The sequence below is a fragment of the Rhineura floridana genome, chromosome 7, assembly GCF_030035675.1.
Source record: "Rhineura floridana isolate rRhiFlo1 chromosome 7, rRhiFlo1.hap2, whole genome shotgun sequence".
Taxonomy (NCBI): Eukaryota; Metazoa; Chordata; class Lepidosauria; order Squamata; family Rhineuridae; genus Rhineura; species Rhineura floridana.
In genome coordinates, this window is record NC_084486.1 from 17,020,563 (window position 1) to 17,042,984 (window position 22,422).

The window sequence follows — 22,422 nt, forward strand, 5'->3', positions numbered from 1 at the left end:
AGAAAGTTGACTGGGTCTCATCCCCCTGTTCCTTTCCTACCACAGGTCATGCATCAGGGTGACCAAGCCACTTTCAGTCCTGAAACCGGGGCAGAATCCAGATTGCATACAAATAATCTGTTTCATCCAAGAAGGGCTGTATTATATTAGTGAAATTAAATTTATTTAATCTGTGTATCCCTAAGTACAGAAAGGCATTTACTCTAGCAAGATATAATGTACTCCCCTCAGCCTTATTGGAAGGGCGGTACAAGAGAGTGCCTTATTCAGAATGATTTTGTATTTGTAACTCTGGTGCGGTGGAAACCGTTGAACATGTATTATTGCACTGTGCCCTTTACTCTGATTTACGTACTTTGTTCATTGTCCAGTGTCTTCTTTTTTTTTTTTTGCAATTAATTTTTATTCCAATTTTCAAAACCAAAACAATACAAAAAGAAAACAACACAAATCAATAACTAGTACAATACAAAAAGAAATATATATATATATATATATAAAAGAAAGAATATTGACTTCTGATTTGTCATAGTTCAGCTATAAATCTATAATATATATCAAACCTATCTCTTAATAGATTATAAAATCACCTTCCTCCAGCGGTTATCTTAGTTGGTTTCAAATCTCATTAACATCATATCATTTTAATCTTCCACAAAAAGTCAAAGAGAAGTTTCCAATCCTTGAGATATATGTCAATCAATTTTTTTTCTAAATAAACATGCCAGTTAATCCAACTCATCAAATCTACTAAGTCCAGTAATTTCAAATCGCTATAATTCAGCTATAAATCTATAATGTATAACAAACCTATCTCTTAATAGATTATAAAATCACCTTCCTCCAGAGGTTATCTTAGTTAGTTTCAAATCTCATTAACATCCTATCATTTTAATCTTCCACAGAAAGTCAAAGAGAAGTTTCCAATCCTTGAGATATATATCAATCAATTTTTTTTACTAAATAAACATATCAATTAATCCAACTCATCAAATCTACTAAGTCCAGTAATTTTAAATCGCTCTTCTGTCATTATCCATATTGGGTCCATCTTCCATCTTCCATCTTTACGCACCCAAAAATCTTGCTGTCATAGTCATATAATAAAAGTCTGATAGGAATTTCCTCCATCACAGATATTTTCTTGCCATCAAATCCAAACGTATCACTGAAGTATTGTTGCAAAGCCGCATCTCTGTTCCTCTTTTCCACATGATACACTAGTACATCTCTTGAAGATTTTTCCATTGACACAAAACAGGGATTAATTCTGTTAACTTTCTCCATTTCAAGTTCCATCAAATCCTTCCAGTCCAGGAATTTTTTTGAACCGATAATATCTTTATCTCCAATCTCTTCAATTCCTTCAGGGACAGCGCTGAATTCCAAACTGTAATATTTGTCTCCAGGATCCATCACAGCCAGGAAATCCAAATCTTTTTTCATGTCCATAATTAAGCCAATCTCCATAGTTTGAACCTTGCCTTTAATTTCTCTTTCATCCTTTTTTTGTTTTCCAGATCTATCTTTATTCTCCTTTCTCATAGAATCCTGAGTTTCTTTCAGCTCCTGTCTCATTTCGTGAAATTCAATTCTCCACGCTTGTCTATTATTTCTCAGTTCTTGTTTTATTGAGTTAATCCCATTCATTATTTTCTGAAACATGTCTAGAGATAAAGTCCCTTCTTGTACATCCATGATCTTCTTAATTGTCATTCTTAAAGCCAAAGGAACAAAACTCCTTCAATTTTCAATGTCCCAAACAAAGAGCAGCTTATTTTTTTAACCAGTTACTAAGGAGTTAATCTTTCCAACCAACTAACGTCACACGCTAGACAGCCCTTATCTCTTATTTGCCCGGAAGTGTAAGAACGGCTTTAGTTCACAGCGTCCAAATAACTAGTAGCAGAGAGAATGAGCAGATTCGTCAAAAAAAAAAGTAGATCAGGAAAAATAGTCCCAGCCATATATTACACAAAAGTCTTATAAATCAAAAAGATTTCTTATCTCTTCCAATCAGAAATCTTCCGTCCGTTGTAATCTTTAAAATGCTATTTTCCATGTCAGCTTTTTGCAATAAAAAAAAAGATAAGCTATTTATATTTTCTTCCCCCTTAGTTCCGTCAATAAAAAAAGGAAAGTCTTACCTCACCTAGGTTACCTCAATTGCTGTTACTTTGACAAATCTCTTTAGCTGTATAGATAAGAAAATGATGAATGTAGACAGGAGGATGTTTGCCTGTTAATCCGTAAAAAAAAAAGGATCACTTGTCCAGCTGAGCTAGCATAAAAATCCTCGCTCTGTCTGAGCTGCTGGAAGACAGACAATTCTGACGAATTCCAGACTCCAACAATCAAAACAAAGCTGTGTGGGAAATCTCACGTTTCTTCCTTATCCGGAAGAAATTATTCCCAGTCAGAAAAGAGCCTTCTGACTGAATTTAAACTGGATAAGTTTCATCTAAGACGGAGCTCGTCTCAGAGGCTGCACAGGCGTAGGGATCCTCCTGGGAAGTCGGATTGCCCCGTGTCTTCTTAAAAGAGCTAGAATATTAGAAGAAAATTCCTTCTACGTTCTACTTGAGGATCGTGACCCATTCATTACTGATATGGTATCTAGATTCTGTGTTGCGGCCATGGCCCGCAGAAAGAGCTTGGTCTAATCATTTTAATCCCTGTTCTTACCATTTTAATATGTATTTTATGGATTTGGAAATGTGTGTTTTATGTTTTTTGTATGTTTTTATTTTGCTTGATGGTCATGGACTGAAATAAGCATTCATTCATTAGTGAAATACTTAATTAGGGTTACTAGGCATGTAAGTAGCAGTGGAACAGCCCTTATGACCATCAGTAGCCATTACACCAACCCCCCCCCTTCCTCAGACCTCTTTGGTCCTTTCTCCAGTGGTTTTGGTTATGACCAGCCCTGTAAATTTGCTCTGAGCTAAGAGTGGAGATTGGTATAATGGCTGCAGTTGTCCTTGTATAATTAGGTGTGTGTGTTTGTGCACGGAAATTTTTTTTACTTCACCTTTCAAAAATTTGTCCCTCCATCCCAAATCCTACACCACTCAAATGTGTTTGCAGACTATAGCTTTGCTTGGTGCTGCTCATGTTAGTATGTTCATAGACAAATGGATAACCCTCTCAAATAGGAGAAAGCTGCCGTGTTGTCACTTGTGAAAGAACCAAGAACAAAGTATGAGCACTTTTGTACTCTCATACACAAATGTGTAAGAAATCAGGCTTGCTTACTATAACACTAGTATTGTAGTTGAAAAGTTGCAGGTTCTTAAAACACCATCTCTTTATCTTTTCATCTTTTAGCTTTCTGAGGATACTTCCTCACTGAGTATACTTTGTATTCTAGAATTGCCACTCTTTGTTCATTCACTTTTTAGAGGCATCTACATGATGTCATTATCAAATTGTTGTTCTCCTGTGTTTTCCCCACAGTTCTGCCCATTTTGAGAGCTTACAAAATGTGATGTTTTTGGAATGAACGGTGTAGGTCTGCAGGTGTAAACATGTCCATCTTTTTGAAGAGTCGTGGTTTTGACACGTGCAGTGAGATTTTGGACATTGGAGCATATTGCCATGTCTGCACATACCTTCACTATTACCTTTTCAGCAGTATTTTTTTAAATCAATCATTTAAGTTGTGCCAAAAAAAGCTTTTTTTGCCGACATTTATTTTTAAAAATACTGAAATATTTGTGCAATAGCACTTAAACAATAAAAAAAGTTTTAGCACAAATTTAAACATTGCTTTAAAAAATCTGCTGCTAAATGGATAGGTGCATTGTCACTCTCCCATCTACATGGCTAAGTCGTGTCCACGAGTGTTGGAGAGAACTTTGCTGGATGTACACAGATACACAAAGTACTTTACCCCCTGAAGTATGGGAGGTGAGTTGAAATTCCATGATGTAGCTTTCAGCGGAAGAGAAATAACTGGTTAGTGCTAAAAACTGCTAGTCTGGAAGCATCCCAGCTCTTTCTTCCTTCTACAGGAACAAATGCTACGACAGGGATAAACACAGATGCTTCAGTTAATAATCTATTCATGTCTGAAATCTCTGAAGCCCTGAAAAAAAATGAACTTTTATGAATGGTTAAGGAGGGTAGAATAGTTGCAGACTAGTTGACATGCTCACTTTACCACATTTAAAATGTTAAACACATCACTAATACATATATATTTTCCCCTGGAAAAATGATGGATCATATTTGAAACCATCTTCAGAAAAGAGAGAGAAAAAACCATGAACTCTATTAATTTTTCATCATCTGGAAGCATTTTGATTTGGGAAATGAAAGTGTGCTGACCCTTAATTATACAGTATCATCAGACCCCACTTTTAAAAATCACTTTTTACTGTGTATGAGGATCCTAAAGTTGGTCAGATGAGAAAGATTGTATCTTCACTTATGAGAGTGAATAGTGATTCCTCCTTTCTCTTGCCAATACTTATCTGCCCCTGACATTTCTTAAGATATTATTTAGTTTATGCTGTCAGATTAAGTGGGGTCAGCTCTATATTTGGTTTGGCAACTCACATTTTCATGCCCCCCCTTTAACTGTGTAGTTAAATAAGCTACTTGCTGGCAAAATAATTCATTGAATCATTGGGAGACCATGCACTATGTCAGCTGATAGGCTGCTATAGCTTTTTTGTTGGAAATTCTAGTCTACCATGAGGTATTGCTACAAATGACTGGGGTACTCAAACTCGGTGATTGTTTAATAGTTGAATCAACACAACTTTTTCTTTTTAATATGGGGGGGAACCCCAATATAATTTATCAGTGCATTCCCAGGTGTACTTTAGTCTTGGAACAGATTGTTTTGGATGTCTCTAAAAGCTTATCATTCACATTTTCTATCATGTGCATATATGAGGCCATCCCACTGAGTTCTTGCAACAACCGAGGAACAGAATGAGAGGCTGAAAGATAACGATTTGCCCAATGGCTGAGCTGTGAGTTTTGAACTGAGGACTGCTCAGTCCCATTTCAATATTTTGTCCACATTACACCAGCTTTCTTTCTGTAACATTCATGCATGGGGAGAAGTATGTAGTCTCAGTGCAGGGACAGCAGATGCAGCCTCCGTGAGGGGAATGTATGATTTTTTTTTCATATATTGTAAAATACAAATATGTTGACTGAATGCATGAGTAGCTTCCTGCTGCTATCCTTCATAGAATGTCTGAAGGGGAAAGGCTCCCTAGACAACAATGTCATCATGCATCACACTGTACCACTTTGGCTTGCTGGATGGAGGGAGGTTTGTCCAATTGAATGGGGGGGGGACATACGTAAGAGGCAAGCATGCCACTGAGCACCACTAGCCTTCCAGATTTTTCTGGATGCCGACTCCCATCATCGGCTACCATTGGCCATAATGGCTAGGGCTGATGGGAGTTGGATTCTAACAACATTTGGAGGCCGTAGATTTCCTGTCCCCGAAGTACAATCAAGTTCTTGTTCTGTTTTTCTGTTTGTTTGTTTATGGGTTTTTTTTAATACTGGGGAATGCTGGGAAGTGATGAAACTTGAGCCCCTCTGTGTCTGGGGAGAGAGCGAGCGAGCGCAGGGGTCTCTCTCACTCAGTGGGGTATCCACCGTGGTAGGGTGGGGGTAAGTGGGCAGCCCCCCCTTTCTGCATCTCCCTTTCACTGGGAGCGTTTCCATCCCTCCCCTCTCCCTCCTCTGTGGTTATGAACGAGGGTGGGTGATGTTCTATCTTTAAATAAATGGAATAAATAAGTATGCCAATGAGATCCCCCCCCACCCCTCTTTCTCATTTCACGTACACGGACTTATTTGTTACTTTTACATCATACTTTCCTCCAAGAAGCTTAGCAACATGTTTTGCTGACAACCCAAAGATAACTGTGTACTAGGATGCTTTTAACTGTTTTTAGTATGCTTTTTTTTGTGGGGGGCTGTTGTTCAGCCGTTTTGTTTATGTTTGCCACCCTGGGCTCCTTTGGAAGGAAGGGTGGGATATAAATTCAATAAATAGATAAATACCTTCCTCCTCTCAATAGGTTTTACCACATGACTATCTGTTTGGGTAAAGAGCATATAAACCCATGAAGACAGATAAATTATTTATTTACCAAATTTATTTACCACCTTTCTTCCCTCATGGAACTCAAGGTGGCACCCATGGTGTTCTCCGGTGGTCTCCCATTTGGCCACAGACCTGCTGGTTGCATCATGTGCCCTCAGATCATACCCTGAGACCCAACACATGATTTCTTTATATGATCGTTGTACGCCTGATGAATGTATGAATGGATTCTACTGAATAGCATGAAATGGTGTAATAGTTCAGCTTTGTGATGTCTCAGACCTGTTTTGTATCGTTTGCACATCCTGCTGTGGTAGCCAAGTGATGAAAATGCATACATAAACCAGCCCATGGAATGATGGGGTGAACTTACAATTCATTGTTTGTGATAAGACCAGTAGAGTTTGGTAAAGATAGCAGCAGATTGCAGAAATGTATAGTCTGGTAAGACTTATGGTTGAAAGAATAAAGAAATGTAAGGTTTATTACTACTGGGAAATAAAGCTATTATGAGTACAGACATACATGTGGCTAACACTCTCACACGCTAACTGGCTAGAAAGAAAGAGGAAGGAAGGAAGAAAAGCCTGTGAAAAACAAATAGCAAGTGTTTTCTTTTAAAGAAGGAATCAGCAAGGGAAGAATAGGTTTCTGTCTATCATCCCACACTGCTTCAGATTACTTGTTACAAGTGTTGGTGCTTTATACCGAACATAGATATCAGTGGATTGAACGTTTGTTTGCTATACTAGCTTCCGTAGACAGAAGTGAAGGCAACTGGCATAGACAATTTTAAATGGTATTTTGCTACCCCAAGCTGAATTCCAATGTGTCTCAGGGTGGTAAAATTGTGTCCTGCAACAAAGCCATGAGTGCTAGCCTCATGACTCCATAAGTGTCAGAAGAAAGGTATCTGCTTCCATGGGTTGGTTTCTTTTGCTAAAAACAGCATGGGTCATTTTTATCCCAATAAGTTAACATTGGTTGGGACAAAAAAAGCATCCCAATGGCAAAAATCAATAGAATTTGTGGCATATTTGTTGCCCCAGGCTCTTTTTGTTTACAGAAATAGAACTGTAAATGGCACCTGGCTGCATTGCAGGGACATTGTTTACTACTGTGCAGATGACACTGTCTTAGAAGAAACTACGCTGTAGGTCTGCTTCTGTTCAAATTCTGTCATGAAAAGCACACGTGGTGTTGATTTCAGGCCTGCTTTTGGTTAGAAGGCAAGAGCAGGAGCTGGAAATGATGTCTTACAGCATCAGAACCAAGTTGTACATTAGAGAGGATAACTTTTTTTATTATACACATTTCATTGACTTTAATTAAAACTCTGTCCCTGCTTGAAAAAGGCAAACCGTTTTCTTGCTAGGAAATAATTCTCTTTCAGCCCCCTCAGGGCTCTGCTGTAGTTTTTACTGCTCTTTTGTTACTTGATTAACATAACAAATATAAGAGGATCCTGTAGAGACACATCTATTATGTGACAGGTCTCATCACCATATGCAACAGATTGCATCTGTTTTATGGCTGTAAAATGGGTGTAATGCTCACACTGCAGCATTATTAATGTCCTGGTGACCAAAACAGAACTATCTTGTCTTCCTGAAGGCTTTTCGCTGTTGTTGTTTGTTTTTTGCCTAGAATTAATAATTCATCTTGTTGAAATATAAAAACCAGCACTTATTTTGCTCTGTGTGTTCTGTTTTCTTTGTTTGCCATAACTGAACTTTTGAAAAATTGTTTCTCAAAAAGACTCCCTGTGACAGTTTGTTTATAGTAATGCACACAACTGCAGTCTATTTCATCCATTCTCCTGGTGAGGGGAGAAGCACAAAGATGTAGCCAGCGGACTTCTGAAGGTTTCGTTATATCCAGATGGGGTATGTGTGGGTCTGCCAGCTTGATTGGGGGTGGATCTGCCCATTGGCTGGTTTTCTGAATCTAGCTGTAGGCTGTAGTCTTTGGAATGAGACAGCCTGTGCATCTGCCAGTGTCAATGGGGGTGGTGGGAGAGCCCCATCCAGACTGAGTGCTGTGCATGCTGCAGGGAGGTCCTGGATGCTGTCATGCATGTGCAGTGCATCCTAGGAATTTGGGCATCAAGGGAAGCATTGCTCCCATATGCCTAGCAGCCTTGCGCATGGGCAGGAAAGTCTGAGGCCTCTCTGCACTCCTCATAGCCCAGCTGGGACCTTCCACTGCCCACCGTTGATAATGAGAAGCAAGGGCAATGGTGGGGAAAGTCCTACTGAGGGTAGTGGCACAGGTTGCAGGAAGGTCTCTTGTCCCTAGTGTGCCATTTGGACTGTGCCAGGGCCTAGTGCAGGGATAGGGAACCTGTGGCCCTCCAGATGTTGTAGAACTCCAATTCCCATCAGACCCGGCCAGCATGGTCAATGATGTGGGGTGAGGAAAGTTGTAGCTCAATAGCATCAGGAGTACCCAGAATTCCCCATCAGTGGCCTAGAGGGCATAGCTCCAACTGGTGGGGCAGGACTGAAAACTGACTCACAGGCCAGTCTACGTGCTGTTGGACCAGCCACACAACCATCATTTCTTCTGGCTTTTAAAATGATTCCCCCCCCAAAAAAAAGTTCATAGAAAGAGAAAGAAAGTAAAGCTGAAAATTGAAGTCATGGAGAGGGAGAAGGAGTTAGTAAATAGAAGGAAAGAGGGACAGAGAGAGAGAAGCAGAAAGACAGACACAATAGTAAACAATAAAAAAAATGAGAGGGTCCCATGTAGTGTTTTTTAAAAATATAACCCTGGAGACTACTGGATCTAGAGACCTTTCCAATTTGGAATTTGGTTTCTCTCAGCTTCTCATTTCTCCAATCTTAAGTTTGGTTCTCCAAATTTCCATCAGTTTGCAATTTTGTTTAAAAAAAGAGTCCTCGTTAAAATTGATCAACATATTGTGTGAATTTCTCCTAATATGTGCAATTTTGCCAAATATACACATTTTTGCTGGTTGCCCTAATGTAATGCATTTTGGTATATTTTCACTAATATATGCTGCTTTATGCATACTTTACCCTAGAAGCTGCATTTCTCTACTCGTTACTCAGCTAGAGAACTGCATTGCAAAATTTGGAGAATTTCAAAGAATAGTGGGTTTTTTTGTTTGCATGTTGTTTTGGAAAGGGCAAATTAGGTAAATCACCTTTAAATGTGAACTGAAACAAATTTCACCCCCATCCTAATTCATCACTAGTTTTTACTGCAGCTGATCACCTGGTGGTCCCACTTCTCCCTGGGGTGTGAGCAGTTGCTGCTAAAATCTTCAACAGCCACACACTGCATTCACGCCTCTTTTCAGCCCACCAGGTTCCCTTTCACTTGTTTTGTTTTCTTCTGGGGAAAAAGCCCTAAACTAGTAAAGACCACCATTTATTTCCCAAAGGCTTTTCGGTAGAGGAAGATGATATTGCAGACATTCTGTTGTACCATTTCTAGCTGATGTATTATTTTCAAACTGAAAAGCTTCACTACAGAATTGAACCTGAAAGGGCTGAAGTGGGGCTAGAAATGAAGGGAGCATCTGTGTCACTAAGATGCATCGTGAATATTATATTACACATATAATATTGCATAGCCATCAAGCAAAGAGCCCCAGTGTATGATGTGCAGACAGATTATTGCCTTATGCTCTTAAACCCTCATCATAATGACTACAACGTGTGAGTGAGTGAGTGAGAGTGAGAGAGAGAGAAGGGAACCTATATATCACCCCCCCCCAAAGCAAGAGTCCTATACTTTTGAAAATTCAGTGACAGGTGGATATGTAAACGTTACAGCTATTCCCAAGACTATACTTCTGTCAGCTGCTGCTTTAATGTTTTGCCCATCATATTGCTTTTAAAGGCACACAAGTCTTGATTTATTTTTTACAGACAGCAGTCCTAATTTAGGGACCCTGAGTGGATGTAATAAGTATACGTTATGCCTCCTTCATGGGGTCTCTGCTGGTAGAGACATTGTCAAGAGTGATGGGTGGAATTTGCACCCATTGCAACATGTCACTTATTGGTGTTATATAAGATTTTTATCCTACCTCTTTACAAATGTTTCAGGCAACGTGATAAAAACAGCAACAGGCAGGATGAAAACGATAAAATTAACACACCAAGATCAATTGAATTACACACACGCATGACACAGGCAGGAACAGATATCATAAAAAGGCAGGTCAGGTGTCATTAAAAGCCCAAGAGATCTGAGTGAACATTTCCTGGTATCTACAACATAGTAGCGAAGGCAAGGAAGGTTGTCCTCAAGTGCAGTAATTCATTCTCTCCCCCCTCCCCACAATGAGAGAATGACAACCATTCTCTTATATAGGACAAACTACTAAGAGATCCACTTTGGGACACCACCGTGGGATAGGAGTGTGGGGAGAGGTGAACCTGTCTCTTGTCCTTGGTGACTTCAATGTCTGGGGTAAGGACCAGCTTTTACCACCTCTCAGCTGTGTCGATTGCAACTAAGTTTACTTTGTCCCATAGAACTCAGTGGGACATGATGAGATCAGACTTGCCCTAGCTGAGTTGCCTTACCCTTTCATCTGCATATCCTTGCACTGGATCTCATTTCTCAGTATTACCCTAAACCAGGGATAGGGAACCAGTGGCCCTCCAGATGTTATTAGACTCCACCTCCCATCAGCCCCAATCAGCATTGCCAGTGGCCAGGCTCTATGGAAGTTGAAGACCAGCAATACCTGGAGTGTGACAGGTTCCTCATCCCTGCCCTAGAACTGAACACTGCAAGCTGGCTTTAACATTACTAAAGGTTCCTGAGTGCATGCTCATTTCTTGAGGAAAGTAGCATGCTTATACATACACAAGCCCTAGTAACTAAAATGTTCTGCTAATACAAATTTAGGGCTTCCCAGTCCAGATCCTTGGAAAAGCCTACACTGTTGTTCTTTTTCAGATTTGCACAGAGTGGAAACATCCACCAGGGGCTCACACACATTTGATTATACTCAGTAGACTAGAAATGCAATAAATAAACACAAAGATAAAATACAGAATGCAATGCAATACATGCAATAAAAACAGACAGTGCTCTGCAATCTCAAACAATCAAAACATTAATGGTATATAATAATAATAATAATGGTGACATAGAGCTACTGAAATCTTGGGTTTGTACTTTGTCCTCAAAGTAGTCCTTGCAGTTACAGGTGAGAAGTTGTTCTCTTGTTCTCACTGCTGTTGACAGAAATTTAGCCAATGACAGCCTTGGTGTTTTGTACCATTAGATACTTAACATATTTACGATATTTAAATTGAACGGACCTCCCTAGTAAATTGGTCAGTAATTGTCCAATCATATGAAGCCGGATCCCTACCATAAAAGTTGCAAAACAAAAGGACATGTTCAGTGGATTCAGTCTCCTGATTATTGCACCGGCATAGCCTTAAGGAAAGAGGGGTGTCAGCAAACTTACCATATAAACATTGGGATGGCAGAACATTGAGTCTAGCCAGAGCAAAAGCTCTGCAATATTTGGCTACTCCCAAGTTCTCAAAATAAGTAGGTAAGTGGAAAGGACCAGCATAGGAGATATCCAAGGAGTAAGGTGAACATGTTGTATGTGAACAAGCCAAGAGATCCTGAAAGGTAATATCCCACACAGTTTTTGTTTTATCAGTGACAGTAAAAAAAAAAAAATTTTTAGGGGCAACAGGTTTTGTTCAGGGGCTACAGTAAGAGTCCCCAGGTAAGTGTACTAGCAGCCCTGTTCCCATTTTAAAGATGAAGATCTTATACCAAATCTGTAAGGTTGCCATTTCCAATAAAACAGCTGCATTGGGGGCACATTTTGGGATCCAAAGAAGGACTCGTAAGAATTTAACTTGATCATAATTTAATTCAGGCAGCACTACCCTAATTAAATGGGAAGTTATCTTGGCATGAAAGACCTTAATAGCTGCAGGGATATACTGGCTACCTTTGGTTAAAAAAAACAGTATGGTGGACTGATTAACTTGAACTTTCTGGGAGGCAGATTTCCTATCGCAGCTTGTTCTACAGCTATTGCCCAGAAACCATGGGTCATCCTTAAGCCTTGACTGAAAGGCTGAAGGCAATGAACTGGGCTATCCCAGACTTGTGAGGAGGATGCCCATTGTTCTTGGAACAACAACAAAAATCTATCGATCTACTTATTTTTTTGAATCTAAGAGTCAAATTATGCCTCCATTTTTAATCCAGAAAAACTCTTATGCTCTAGGTATAAAAAGTTCAGGAAACACTGCCTTAAAGGAACATGAACCCTCTTAGGGTTTGGACCTGGCAACTCTGCTGAGGTTTATTGCCTTTGGTGGGTCGCATCATCCACCAAAATCCTTTGAAAAACAAGTCACCAAGTTCCCTGCTGGTATAAACAGCAAGCAAGGAATTTAGCGATACCTACTTAACTACAGCTGAACAACATATTGCCTTAATAAAGGTTTTCAGACCACCTGGTAAAACACCTTGATTACTTGCCAAAGGTAGAGATATGCACTTACTCCAATTTAGTATTCCCTGAATATCATAATTGCTTGTAATTAACCAATTGCTTACTTTATTCAAATCATTTTTGAAATGTCAATGGATAGAAAGTATTTAGAAGATTGTCTGCTGGCAGGGTTCTGCTAAGCAAACCATTCTTATGAAGCCCAAGACACCTGTCCTTGTTTATTTACAACTGACAAAGTATGACTATTCTTTTCTTCTCCTTACCAATAGAAAGTGCTGATTCTCTTTAACTAATTCTTAAAAAAAAACCAAAATTGTCTCTGTGCAGCCAAGCAACCTGAGTCCTACCTGGTATCTTAAGAGTCATGAAAAAATGTTGGAGAATCTTCTGAAAGATCTTCACATTTTGATAGTGCTAAAACTCCCACTATGCACCCTAGCATTTTTTTAAGGTGCAACAGTGCTGAGTACCAAGCTGCTAAGAAAAAGGCAATGCTGTTCATTGAAACACTCTTAAGTTTCACGGGCAGCCTCCTGGATTTCTCTGCAGTCAACAGCTCATCCAGTTTGTGGTTACAGTGATTTGCAGAAACTTATGACAAAGTCATATTTATGGCAGAAGAGACTTATGACAAACTTATGAAACTTTTGTCATGAGAAACTCATGTCAAAGAGACAAATTTATGGGCAAAGAGTTGGGGTACACTCCTGATATTAGACTTGCCCAGATAAATGTGGCTCATTTGTCTACTAGAAAGCATTTTGTACAGGGACCTGGGCCCCTGTGGCTTATCTTTACTCATTAGTGTGCCCCCCACTAAACTTACTTTCAAATGATAGGATTGCAGCCTTAAAAGTCATTCTCTCTAGAAAGTCTTGGACAAATCATTAGGCAAGTGAGAGACATGGCCGCATGCTTGAATTCCATTTGCATTATTTCTTTCTTTACTCTTTACTCTCATTCTTTTTCAGCAGGGCTTTTTCATACTCTGCTATGGACCATAACGATGCTTACCACACAGGTAGCCAATGTGGTGCCCTGCAGATGCTGTTGGATTACAAAGCCCTCACCAGCCCTCCAGAATAATGCTTTGCATGATCTAAGTCGTCTTTACAATCACTCTGCAGAGTAGTCTGGTTACATGTTACCAAGAGGCTCATATTGCAGATGCAGGGTGGAAGGCAGAATAAAAACAGGATAATAGAATCAAACTATCATAAAATATTATACATCACAGCAGCCAAAATGACTTTGCAGGTAAAACAAATTACATTAAAGATTTAAAAGCTCCCAAATGTCTAATGGAATAAAAAAGTGTGTGTGTGTGTGTGAGAGAGAGAGAGAGAGAGTGTGTGAGAGAGAAGGAGAGAGAGTGTGTGAGGGAGAGGGGGAGAGGGGGAGAGAGGGGGAGAGGGAGAGGGAGAAGGCCTGCAACGAGGGGACCATCACTGAACAGGCTCTGTGCCTTGTTCATGTCAATCTGACTTCAGACAGAGAAGACATTTGGAACATATATGTTACTATAGATGGGGATCTATTTGAAGAGGTGGACTCAAAATGTAGACCCCACTGCTTGGGTTGGCTGTCCCCAATTTGAGTCAGTTCCTGGCCTCTTCAAACAATGTCTATCTCAAACTGGACCTTGCATCCCTATCTACATTCCTACCATACTCTGCTTGCCAGTCCCCACCTTCTTAAGTCAAGAAAGCAGTGCAGGTATCCCATAGGTAATAGGAGAAGCCCTGCAGGGTAGGGTCTCTCCTTGGCAGCAAATGATGCACAGCAAATGTATCATTTTCTGCTAGGAATCATGGGCCTTGGCTACTGTCTATGGGAGTCATCTACCACCTGTTACTCGCCCCCCATTCCCCAAGGCAAGCCTTTTTTTGGCTTAGGGAAGGGGGATCAGTGGCTAAACAGATCGCTCAACCCCCCCACGGCCACCTCAGCATTTTATGAATATTTGATGCAATCACTCAAAAAGACCAATTTATATTGGGGGCCAGCAGGAGGAGGCTCATATATTACTGCTGATGGAGACTAATGCAAGGGCAAATGTTCCCTAAAGTTATATGAAGCCACGTTATACACAGTCATCTCTTTGGTCAACCCTATCCAGTATTGCTTGGGCTGACAGGCAGCAGCTCTCCAACATCTCAACCAGGGGCCTTTCCCAGTCCTTCTTCCAGGTCTCCTTTAACAATAGTTTGAAGCTGAGATTTTCAGCGTGCAAAGCACAGGCTCTTCTGCAGAGCAATGGGAAGTACTCTGGACTGAGGCCATTTAGGACAGGAGCGGAGAACTGGCAGCACTCCAGAAGTTTCTGAGCTCCAGTTGTCATTATTCCTGACCATTAGCAATGCTGGCAGAGGGTGATGGGAGTTGGTCTAACAACAGCTGGAGGGCCACAAGTCTCCCATTCCTGATTTAGGGCTTTAAAGGATAAAACCAGCACTTTGGACCAATTAAAGCTTCCAGACATTCTTCAAAGGCAGCCCTCTGTAGAGTGCATTACAGTCATTCAACATGGAACTAAGGTCTAGACATGCTGCCACATCAGATATTGTAAAATGGGACTGCCGCTCACACTTGATCAATCCAGAGCACCAATAATTTTTGCTTTTTTATAACTCTGACGTGTCACCAGTCACAGTGCAGAGTAATCTGGCTGCCATGGTACAATTTTTGAGAATCCTGCCCTCAAAAATGGTTTTGGGGAGCTGTATCACATAGGGGGTTTCCTTATATGCTGTTTCCTCTCAGTTGTGATATCCTCCTGAATTTTTGATTTGTTTAGAAAAGAGAGGAAGAAGAGAGGCAAAGAGGTGAAGAGCAGATACGGCAACAGGAGGAGTGCAGGGCTCAAGAGCTGTACCTGGGCCTCAAGCAAGCCCAGCAACATAGCCAACGCAATGAAAAAGAGGAGCATGAGTGGGAAGAACAGTGTGAGTAACCTATAGAGGATTTTTGTGATGCCAAGTTCTTGCTTTAGCCTGAAGCTGCCACGTGATGCCATACGAGGCGTGAACTGGGCCTTGTACGGAAAGGGCAAAGACATTGTGCCTTTCTAAATGACTCGATAGGAAGAAGAACTTTGATCGTTTAGATCAAGGATGGGGAATCTGTAGCTGTACAGATGTTACTGGACTACATTTCTCATCTTCTTGGTGATTGGGCATGCTGGCTGTAGCTGATGGGCGCTGGAGTCCAACAACAAGTTGGGGGGGAGGTTGGAGCAGAAACACCTCTTCTGATTATGTTTTATTTATTTATTATTTATTTAGTTTAATTTATATACCGCCCTAAGCCCGAAGGCTCTCTGGGCGGTATACAAAAAGATAAAAACAAGCACAATATATAAATACAATAAATACAATAAATAATAATAATACAACAAACAAACAATAACGAACCAAACAACATCCAAAATACGGAAATGCTGTTTAAAATACACTTTAACTTGACTGGAACTTCAGGGAGTTTGATTTGCATGCCTTGCTCTAGTATTTAAGGTTTTGCTGCTGTTTTTGTTGGACTGCTGTGATTTTCTGCATTTTCTTTGGTGAGTTCTTCGTTTATGAATTTTGTGTTATCTTATTGATTGCTACTTACTTACTTTACTTGGTCTTAAAGAATATAAAACAAATTAGTTGGCCCAATATGAAATGTCACATTGTCATTTCATTTTCATTCTTTGGTTTATGAAGAATGCTAATAAAAAGCACCAAACAAGGCAAAATGGAAGAGAATTTTGTCTGCATCATAATTATGTGTCCAGTTTTCATCCTGAAAGAGAAATATATTGGTGTGTTGAGAATAGGGTTGTCAGGTTCACGGCCTGAGACTGATCCTGTATCTTTAGGAGAAGAGAATGTCAGCTAAGTGCAGGTGTTCTTGCAACTCTGTAATGGGAAAAACCACAAGGTGGAATTCTCCTTTCCCCCTGGACAACTTTTAAAGATACAGAAGATCTCTTGGAGGCTGGGCCTGGCAACCAAGAGGTCTTCTGTATCTTTAAAAGTTGTGTAGGGCGAAAGGAGAATTTCACCTTGTGGTTTTTCCCATTACAGAGATTCAAGAACACCTGTACTTGGCTGACTTTCTCTTCTCCTAAAGATACAGGATCAGTCTCAGGCCAGGAACCTGGCAACCCTAGTTGAGAATCCTGGTCAAGGAGAGCTTATGATTGGCCCAGGCCAAGTAGTCCTGGTTCCAGAGTTTGTTGGAAGGAGAGAAAGAACAGGGAAGACTTTAAGGAGGGATTATGTGACAGAGCAGGACTGTTGTTGTCACTGAAAGAACTCCAGGCCTGCTGGGGAAAGGCGTGAATGAGTGAGTGAGTGAACACCACCTAAGATTTCCAGGCAAAGTGCCGCTGGAGAGTGATTTTCTGTGGCAGTTACCACAGGGAAAGGCTTAGGAGTGGTGTGACGCCAGGCCTTGGCTGAGGAATCCTTCCTTCCTGAGTAAGTACTGGAGAAGGCCAGCAGCAGGCCAGAACCAGAAGACCTGAGAGACCGAGTCTCAGGAAGCAGAAAGGAGCTCTGCCAGAAGATGTTTCAAATATGGAGGAGATACTGAGAAGAAGCACAACCCTATTCCCTTATCTTGACATAAGAAAAAATGAAGCACATATATCATTCCTTTTCATCCCAGAGCAAGGAGAAGCTGAAGGTGAGAATTCTCACATGTAGCTTGTGTATGCAGTCATTTTTAAATGTGGCCCCCAGCTTTGTACACACATGCATGGGTCCTTGTAGGGGGCAGCAGCAGGGCCCCAACATCACACCAGTACCAAGTCCCAAAAAACCTCTGGGTGGCCTATGACCATGAAGGGACATGCCGAAAGCACTCCTTGCCCAGAGCATTATTTATCCTAGGGCCAGCCCTGAGTGTAATAATAATAATAGGCAAATTGGAGTGTATTTTCTACACTCTTTGTCCTCTTCCCCATTCCTTTTGTGTCAGATCTGTTTAGATTTTAAACCTTTGGGCAGGGACTTGTCATTTCTTTTAATTTTCTGCCAGGATCTAGTTAAATGTTAAGCACTGAATAGATTAACAACAGAAATAACATTCCTGTGAGTGCCATTGTGGATTTCAGTTGTGCTGTGGCAGGGGCCACATGATCTGTAAATATAACCTTATTCATAGAATTCAGAATAATTTCTCAAATGTCAGTTACCTAAAGACCATGACCTGTCATTTGTATTATTATTTATTTATTAGATTTATTAGTCGCCCATGTGGCTGGTTGTCCAGCCACTCTGGGCGACGTACAGAATAAAAACATACAAATACATTAAAACATTAAAATCTCAACAGTAGTAATAAACCTATGAGATCAGGTCACTTTGAATCAGATTAATTTTGCATGTGAGAAATGATATTCCCATTAACTATGATTGTACCTGGCCTCTATTTATCATCGAGTAAAATCATGAAAAAGTAACTTTCAGTGAAAAAGGGAGTGAAATAATGATGGTCTCTGGAATAACGGTAAGTCCAATTGTTCACTTGAAAAAGAAAAGAAAAGTCCCTTTGAACTAGACATGGAAGGAACATGAGTATAGGGATAGCCTGATTTCTGTCATTGGGGAACATGATTTCTTCCCTTTTTTCGATTTCTGTGTGTGATAATGAGGGGGGGAAAGACAGGAACTTGGTAATGATAATGTCAAAAAAAATCTTCAATAATATCAAAAAAAGTATCTCATTACTTGAGAGAAGTTGTATCCTTTTGACTAGTGATGGGGGAGGCCTGGGCTCAAATTTCATCTTAGGGGGAGACTCTGGACCACTGCCAACCCATGTCTCCCTGGTCAGTGTACTTGAAAAATGCCCCATGATATACTAGCGTGTTTGTGTTTTCCAACTACTTGTTCTAATTCAATGGTTGCTGCATGCAGAGGCTGGGGAAATGCTAATATACTGATGTCACAGCATCTTTTGTTTCAGTTATACATTGTCAGGGGGAAACGGGGTGGGTAGAGACTGGTGATGCCTTTGTATCTTCCCACAACATGTAGTTAAGACGGAGTAGACTGTGTGCACTCCAACTGTGGTGGGGGTGCAGGTGAAAGCTTCAGGCTTCGACTCCTCCTTTATAATGTGTAGATTTTGTATGAACTGCTACCTATGTGTGCACACCATGCTGGGTGTATGCTCCACCCACATAATCCACCTGCTTCAAAGGAATAGGATATGGATTGTGTGAAGAGTATATGTATGACTGTATAAACATCTGTGGATGATAGTGCAGACTAAACATCATATACATTATGAAGGCATTGAGGGTTTGCAGTAGGTTTGTGCTCCTTATTTGGCTGAGGTATCTGAGCCTCAGCCAAGTTGGGCTGAGACAGTCTCAGATTGCTACAGGTTGGATATGGTTGCCCAGAGTGTTCCGGGGCTATCGGGATGGGGTGTAAGGCAGAAAAAAGAGGCAGACTTGTGTGAGAAGGAACCAAGAAAAGGAAGTACCTCTTCATGGGAGAAGGTAGATGCCTTTCTGCCTGACCTCTCCTCCTCCCTGCCAGGCCTCCCGAAGCCCCACACACCAAATCCTCTTAGCAAGAACCTTCCCAGAATGCAGAGAAGCCGTTCACAAAGGAGCAGCTCTCACAGCAGGAATCGTCTTGCGTAACAGCTGATAAGCTGGAAGATTCATCTCGTGCGGTTACACCACCTGAGTTGGGGGGGGGAGTAGCATCTCCTTCTTGCCTCCCTCTTGACCACATTTTACTTTTTTAAAACCCTTAGCCCCCCCCAAATAACTTCAGGGATGGATCCGGGGCAGGATGGGTGGTCCCATTTGCAGGACAGGGTAGACTGGCCCTCCTTGGGGCCCACAGATTGGGGCCACGGGGTGGATAGGGAGGGATGTGCACAGCCCTAATTTGCAAGCTTAATACTTGCTCCTGTGACCCACTGCTTAGGGCCAAATGACACCACCAAGTCAGCAGCTGCGCTCAGCAGTGCCAGGGGTGAGCATGATTCAGTGTCTTCAAAAGGTGCTTAAACCCAGCCACTTTTATTTTGAAGGAAAAAGCAACCACACGGCTCTGATCCAGAAAGTGCAGGGCCTCTGTCCAGATCCGAAGCATGTACTGCTTTGGAGCCCTGCAGCTGCTTTTTTCCTTCAAAATAAATGTGGCTTGGTTTAAGCGCACTTTTTAAAAAGTGTGAATCCCGATATGTATTGTTTGGCCCTTACAGAGTTTACAATCCAGGCCACATTGTGAAGAGATCCTTAGGGCTCAGAGTTGAAAGGGACGGGCTTCAGGTAGATATTTTGCGAACTTGGCTGCAGTTGTGCCTAAGTTGTAATAAAAATGATGTTTTGCAACACAGGTGGGGCACACACAGGCAGAACACAAAGGAGCTCTGCCTAAGCCTGTACCAGCTTTCCATCTGTGTACAGATGTACATGCGGTGGGGCGGCCTCTAACCAGGCATGTGAGGTCTGATCTAGACAGGAGTGATGTGCTTGCACTCCAGGGCACATGAGCTCTGTATGAATGGTACCCTCCAGTTTTGCACAATAGAGTTTGCCCATAGCTGCCTGTGTAGACACGTTTTCAAGTCTTTGGAGGCCAGGGGCACAGCTAGCAGACACAGCCCTAATCTTTCTCTTTTCCACTCTCTTGCCCATACATCTCTAAGCACTTTGAAATAATTACAGTCTGTGAAACCCTGTGGAAAGTGAGTGCTGAAACCTCATTTTAGAGGAGGAGGTTATTAGGGAAGAAATTTTTAAGAGTGCAAGAATGTGCCTGGAACCTTGATGTGACTCTTGCCCCATCTACAGAGATGGCACTTCTGCTACTTGTGTGTATCTGAGGCTTGTGGCTTCATATGGTCCAAGAGTGTATGGACTAATCATGCCCTGCTGTTGTTACCCCTCAACTGTATGGTAATGCTTACCTGGCTGCTGTCCACCAGCATCAGAGGCCAGGAAAATGCAGAAATGCCAGTGTTTGTGTTGTTTTGCTATTATGTGCTGACTGCAGGAGCCAAATTATCCATTAGGAGCAGAGCCAGGCCCCATCATGTCTTGCCACCCCAAAGTCAGCGGCACTGCTCGGCAGTGCCAGGGGTCGGAGGGGGTCAAAGAGGCGCATTGCTAGTGCAGCTGCTGTGGAGGACAAATGTTGCAATGATATTGATGACACTACTAATTTATTTAGTAGATGGAATTTCCAACAGAATGGGGATTCATCTCATCATCCGACCACTATTTATTGCCAAGTCAATAGGCAAAGCGTTACTAATTTTAGTGTTCAGTTTAATTCACTGCTGTGGTTCCTTTCATTCAGCCAAACAAATAACAACACTCTTCTTCTATAGGTAATTGAAATATAGCCCTTTAGTGCTTTTTAAAATACGTTACGTGGGCATTTCTCAAATGTGGACATAGCATTGCCACGCAAGAATTACATTGCTGGTTCAAAGTGAGGTCTCTCCACAGCCAGCATGATAATAGTGACCCAGTCAGATACTTCTGGTTCTCACACTCAGGGCTTGGCAGTAATGCTTTCCCATTTTACTTGACCTCAGCACCTGTTATTTAGGGGTATTCTGCCTCTGTACAGTGAGGTTTCATTTAGCAGTCATGAATAATAACTATGGAGAAACAGGTCCTCCATAAATCAGTCTGACTCTTTTTTAAAAAGAGTGATATCACCCTCAGACCCACTGAATTTGATGGACTTGAGTTACCCCAGTGGGCTTACTCTGAGTATGACTGATCACCCAAACTCCAGTATTATGACAGAGGAAGAAAAATTTCCTCCTCCATCATATTCATAATGTATAGTCACTCAACCACACCTCTCAACCCAAGTCATTATTTTTTTTCTAAACTAAAAGGTCCCCAATGCATTAACCTTCCTTTATAGCAGGAACAGGAAACCTGTAGCTCTCCAGATGTTGTTGGACTCCAACTTTCATCATCCCTGACCACTGGTCATGATGGCTGTGAATGATGGGATTTGGCACCCAACAACATCTAGAGGGTCATAGGTTCCCTGGCCCTGCTTTATTGAGAAGGTATATCTATAGTGGCAGACTTGTTATGACTGGAATTTATTCTGGGATAATGATGCACTGAACTGGGTTTAGTTTGCCATAGACTGCAGTCCCTACACTGGAAAAAATGTCAGGAGAATTGTCATCAGTATACCTTTGCCAAGTCTCAAGAGTACTAGCATCCTTCTCCAGGTCTCCAAGGGTTAAACTGCTGGGGAGGGAGCCCTAAGCAATTGGCCAAGCTATTTTCCAAAATCTCTGTTCCCAGCACTCTTCCCTCATTTCTAGCATGTTCATCCTATTCCTGTATCTTTCAGATATCTGAGTTATTTGAGAAGTGGACACCAAGCCATGTATAAAAATAATTTATTTTGAAAGTGCAGGGGAAAGAGAGCCACAATCCAGTGCAGGAGATTGGTTTGAAGGCTGATCTGTAAGGTTCATTCCCATCTCCAGCAATACCAGTCTTCAGTATGGAGGCCCCCGCTCCCTAAATTCCTGAGTCTGAGCTTCAGGAAATCAAAGCAACCCTTTATATGCATCTCCAGGAATTTTGTGGCAACTGTTTTGGCTAGTAGTTTACACAAAACCTTTAAAAAACTCTCAGACATTGTTGACTCTTCCCTTTGATCAGCAGACCCCAAGCCCCATGGCTGCTTCTGAAAGCCTCTGTTCCACAGGTGGTAAGTTAGCTCCATGGAAAGGGAGGCTCTTGAGGAACATAAGCTGTCTTAATCGCATGGAGCTAGTTGCACAGTTCTTTGGAATCCAGCCCAAACGGTGAGAACAGGAAATGCTGATTTAGTACCTTACCTGGTCCTGATGTCTG

At 41.4% G+C, this 22,422-nt stretch overlaps 1 protein-coding gene across 4 annotated transcripts in view; it reads left to right on the forward strand.

Moving 5' to 3' along the window:
- Nucleotides 1–22,422, forward strand: part of SH2D4B (SH2 domain containing 4B) — a 190,910-nt gene that overhangs the window by 88,120 nt on the left and 80,368 nt on the right. For all 4 annotated transcript variants that reach the window (XM_061634986.1, XM_061634985.1, XM_061634987.1 and 1 more), the window contains one exon: nt 15,361–15,508. In XM_061634986.1, the coding sequence (XP_061490970.1) occupies nt 15,361–15,508 (148 nt within the window). The remainder of the gene's footprint in view (nt 1–15,360; nt 15,509–22,422) is intronic.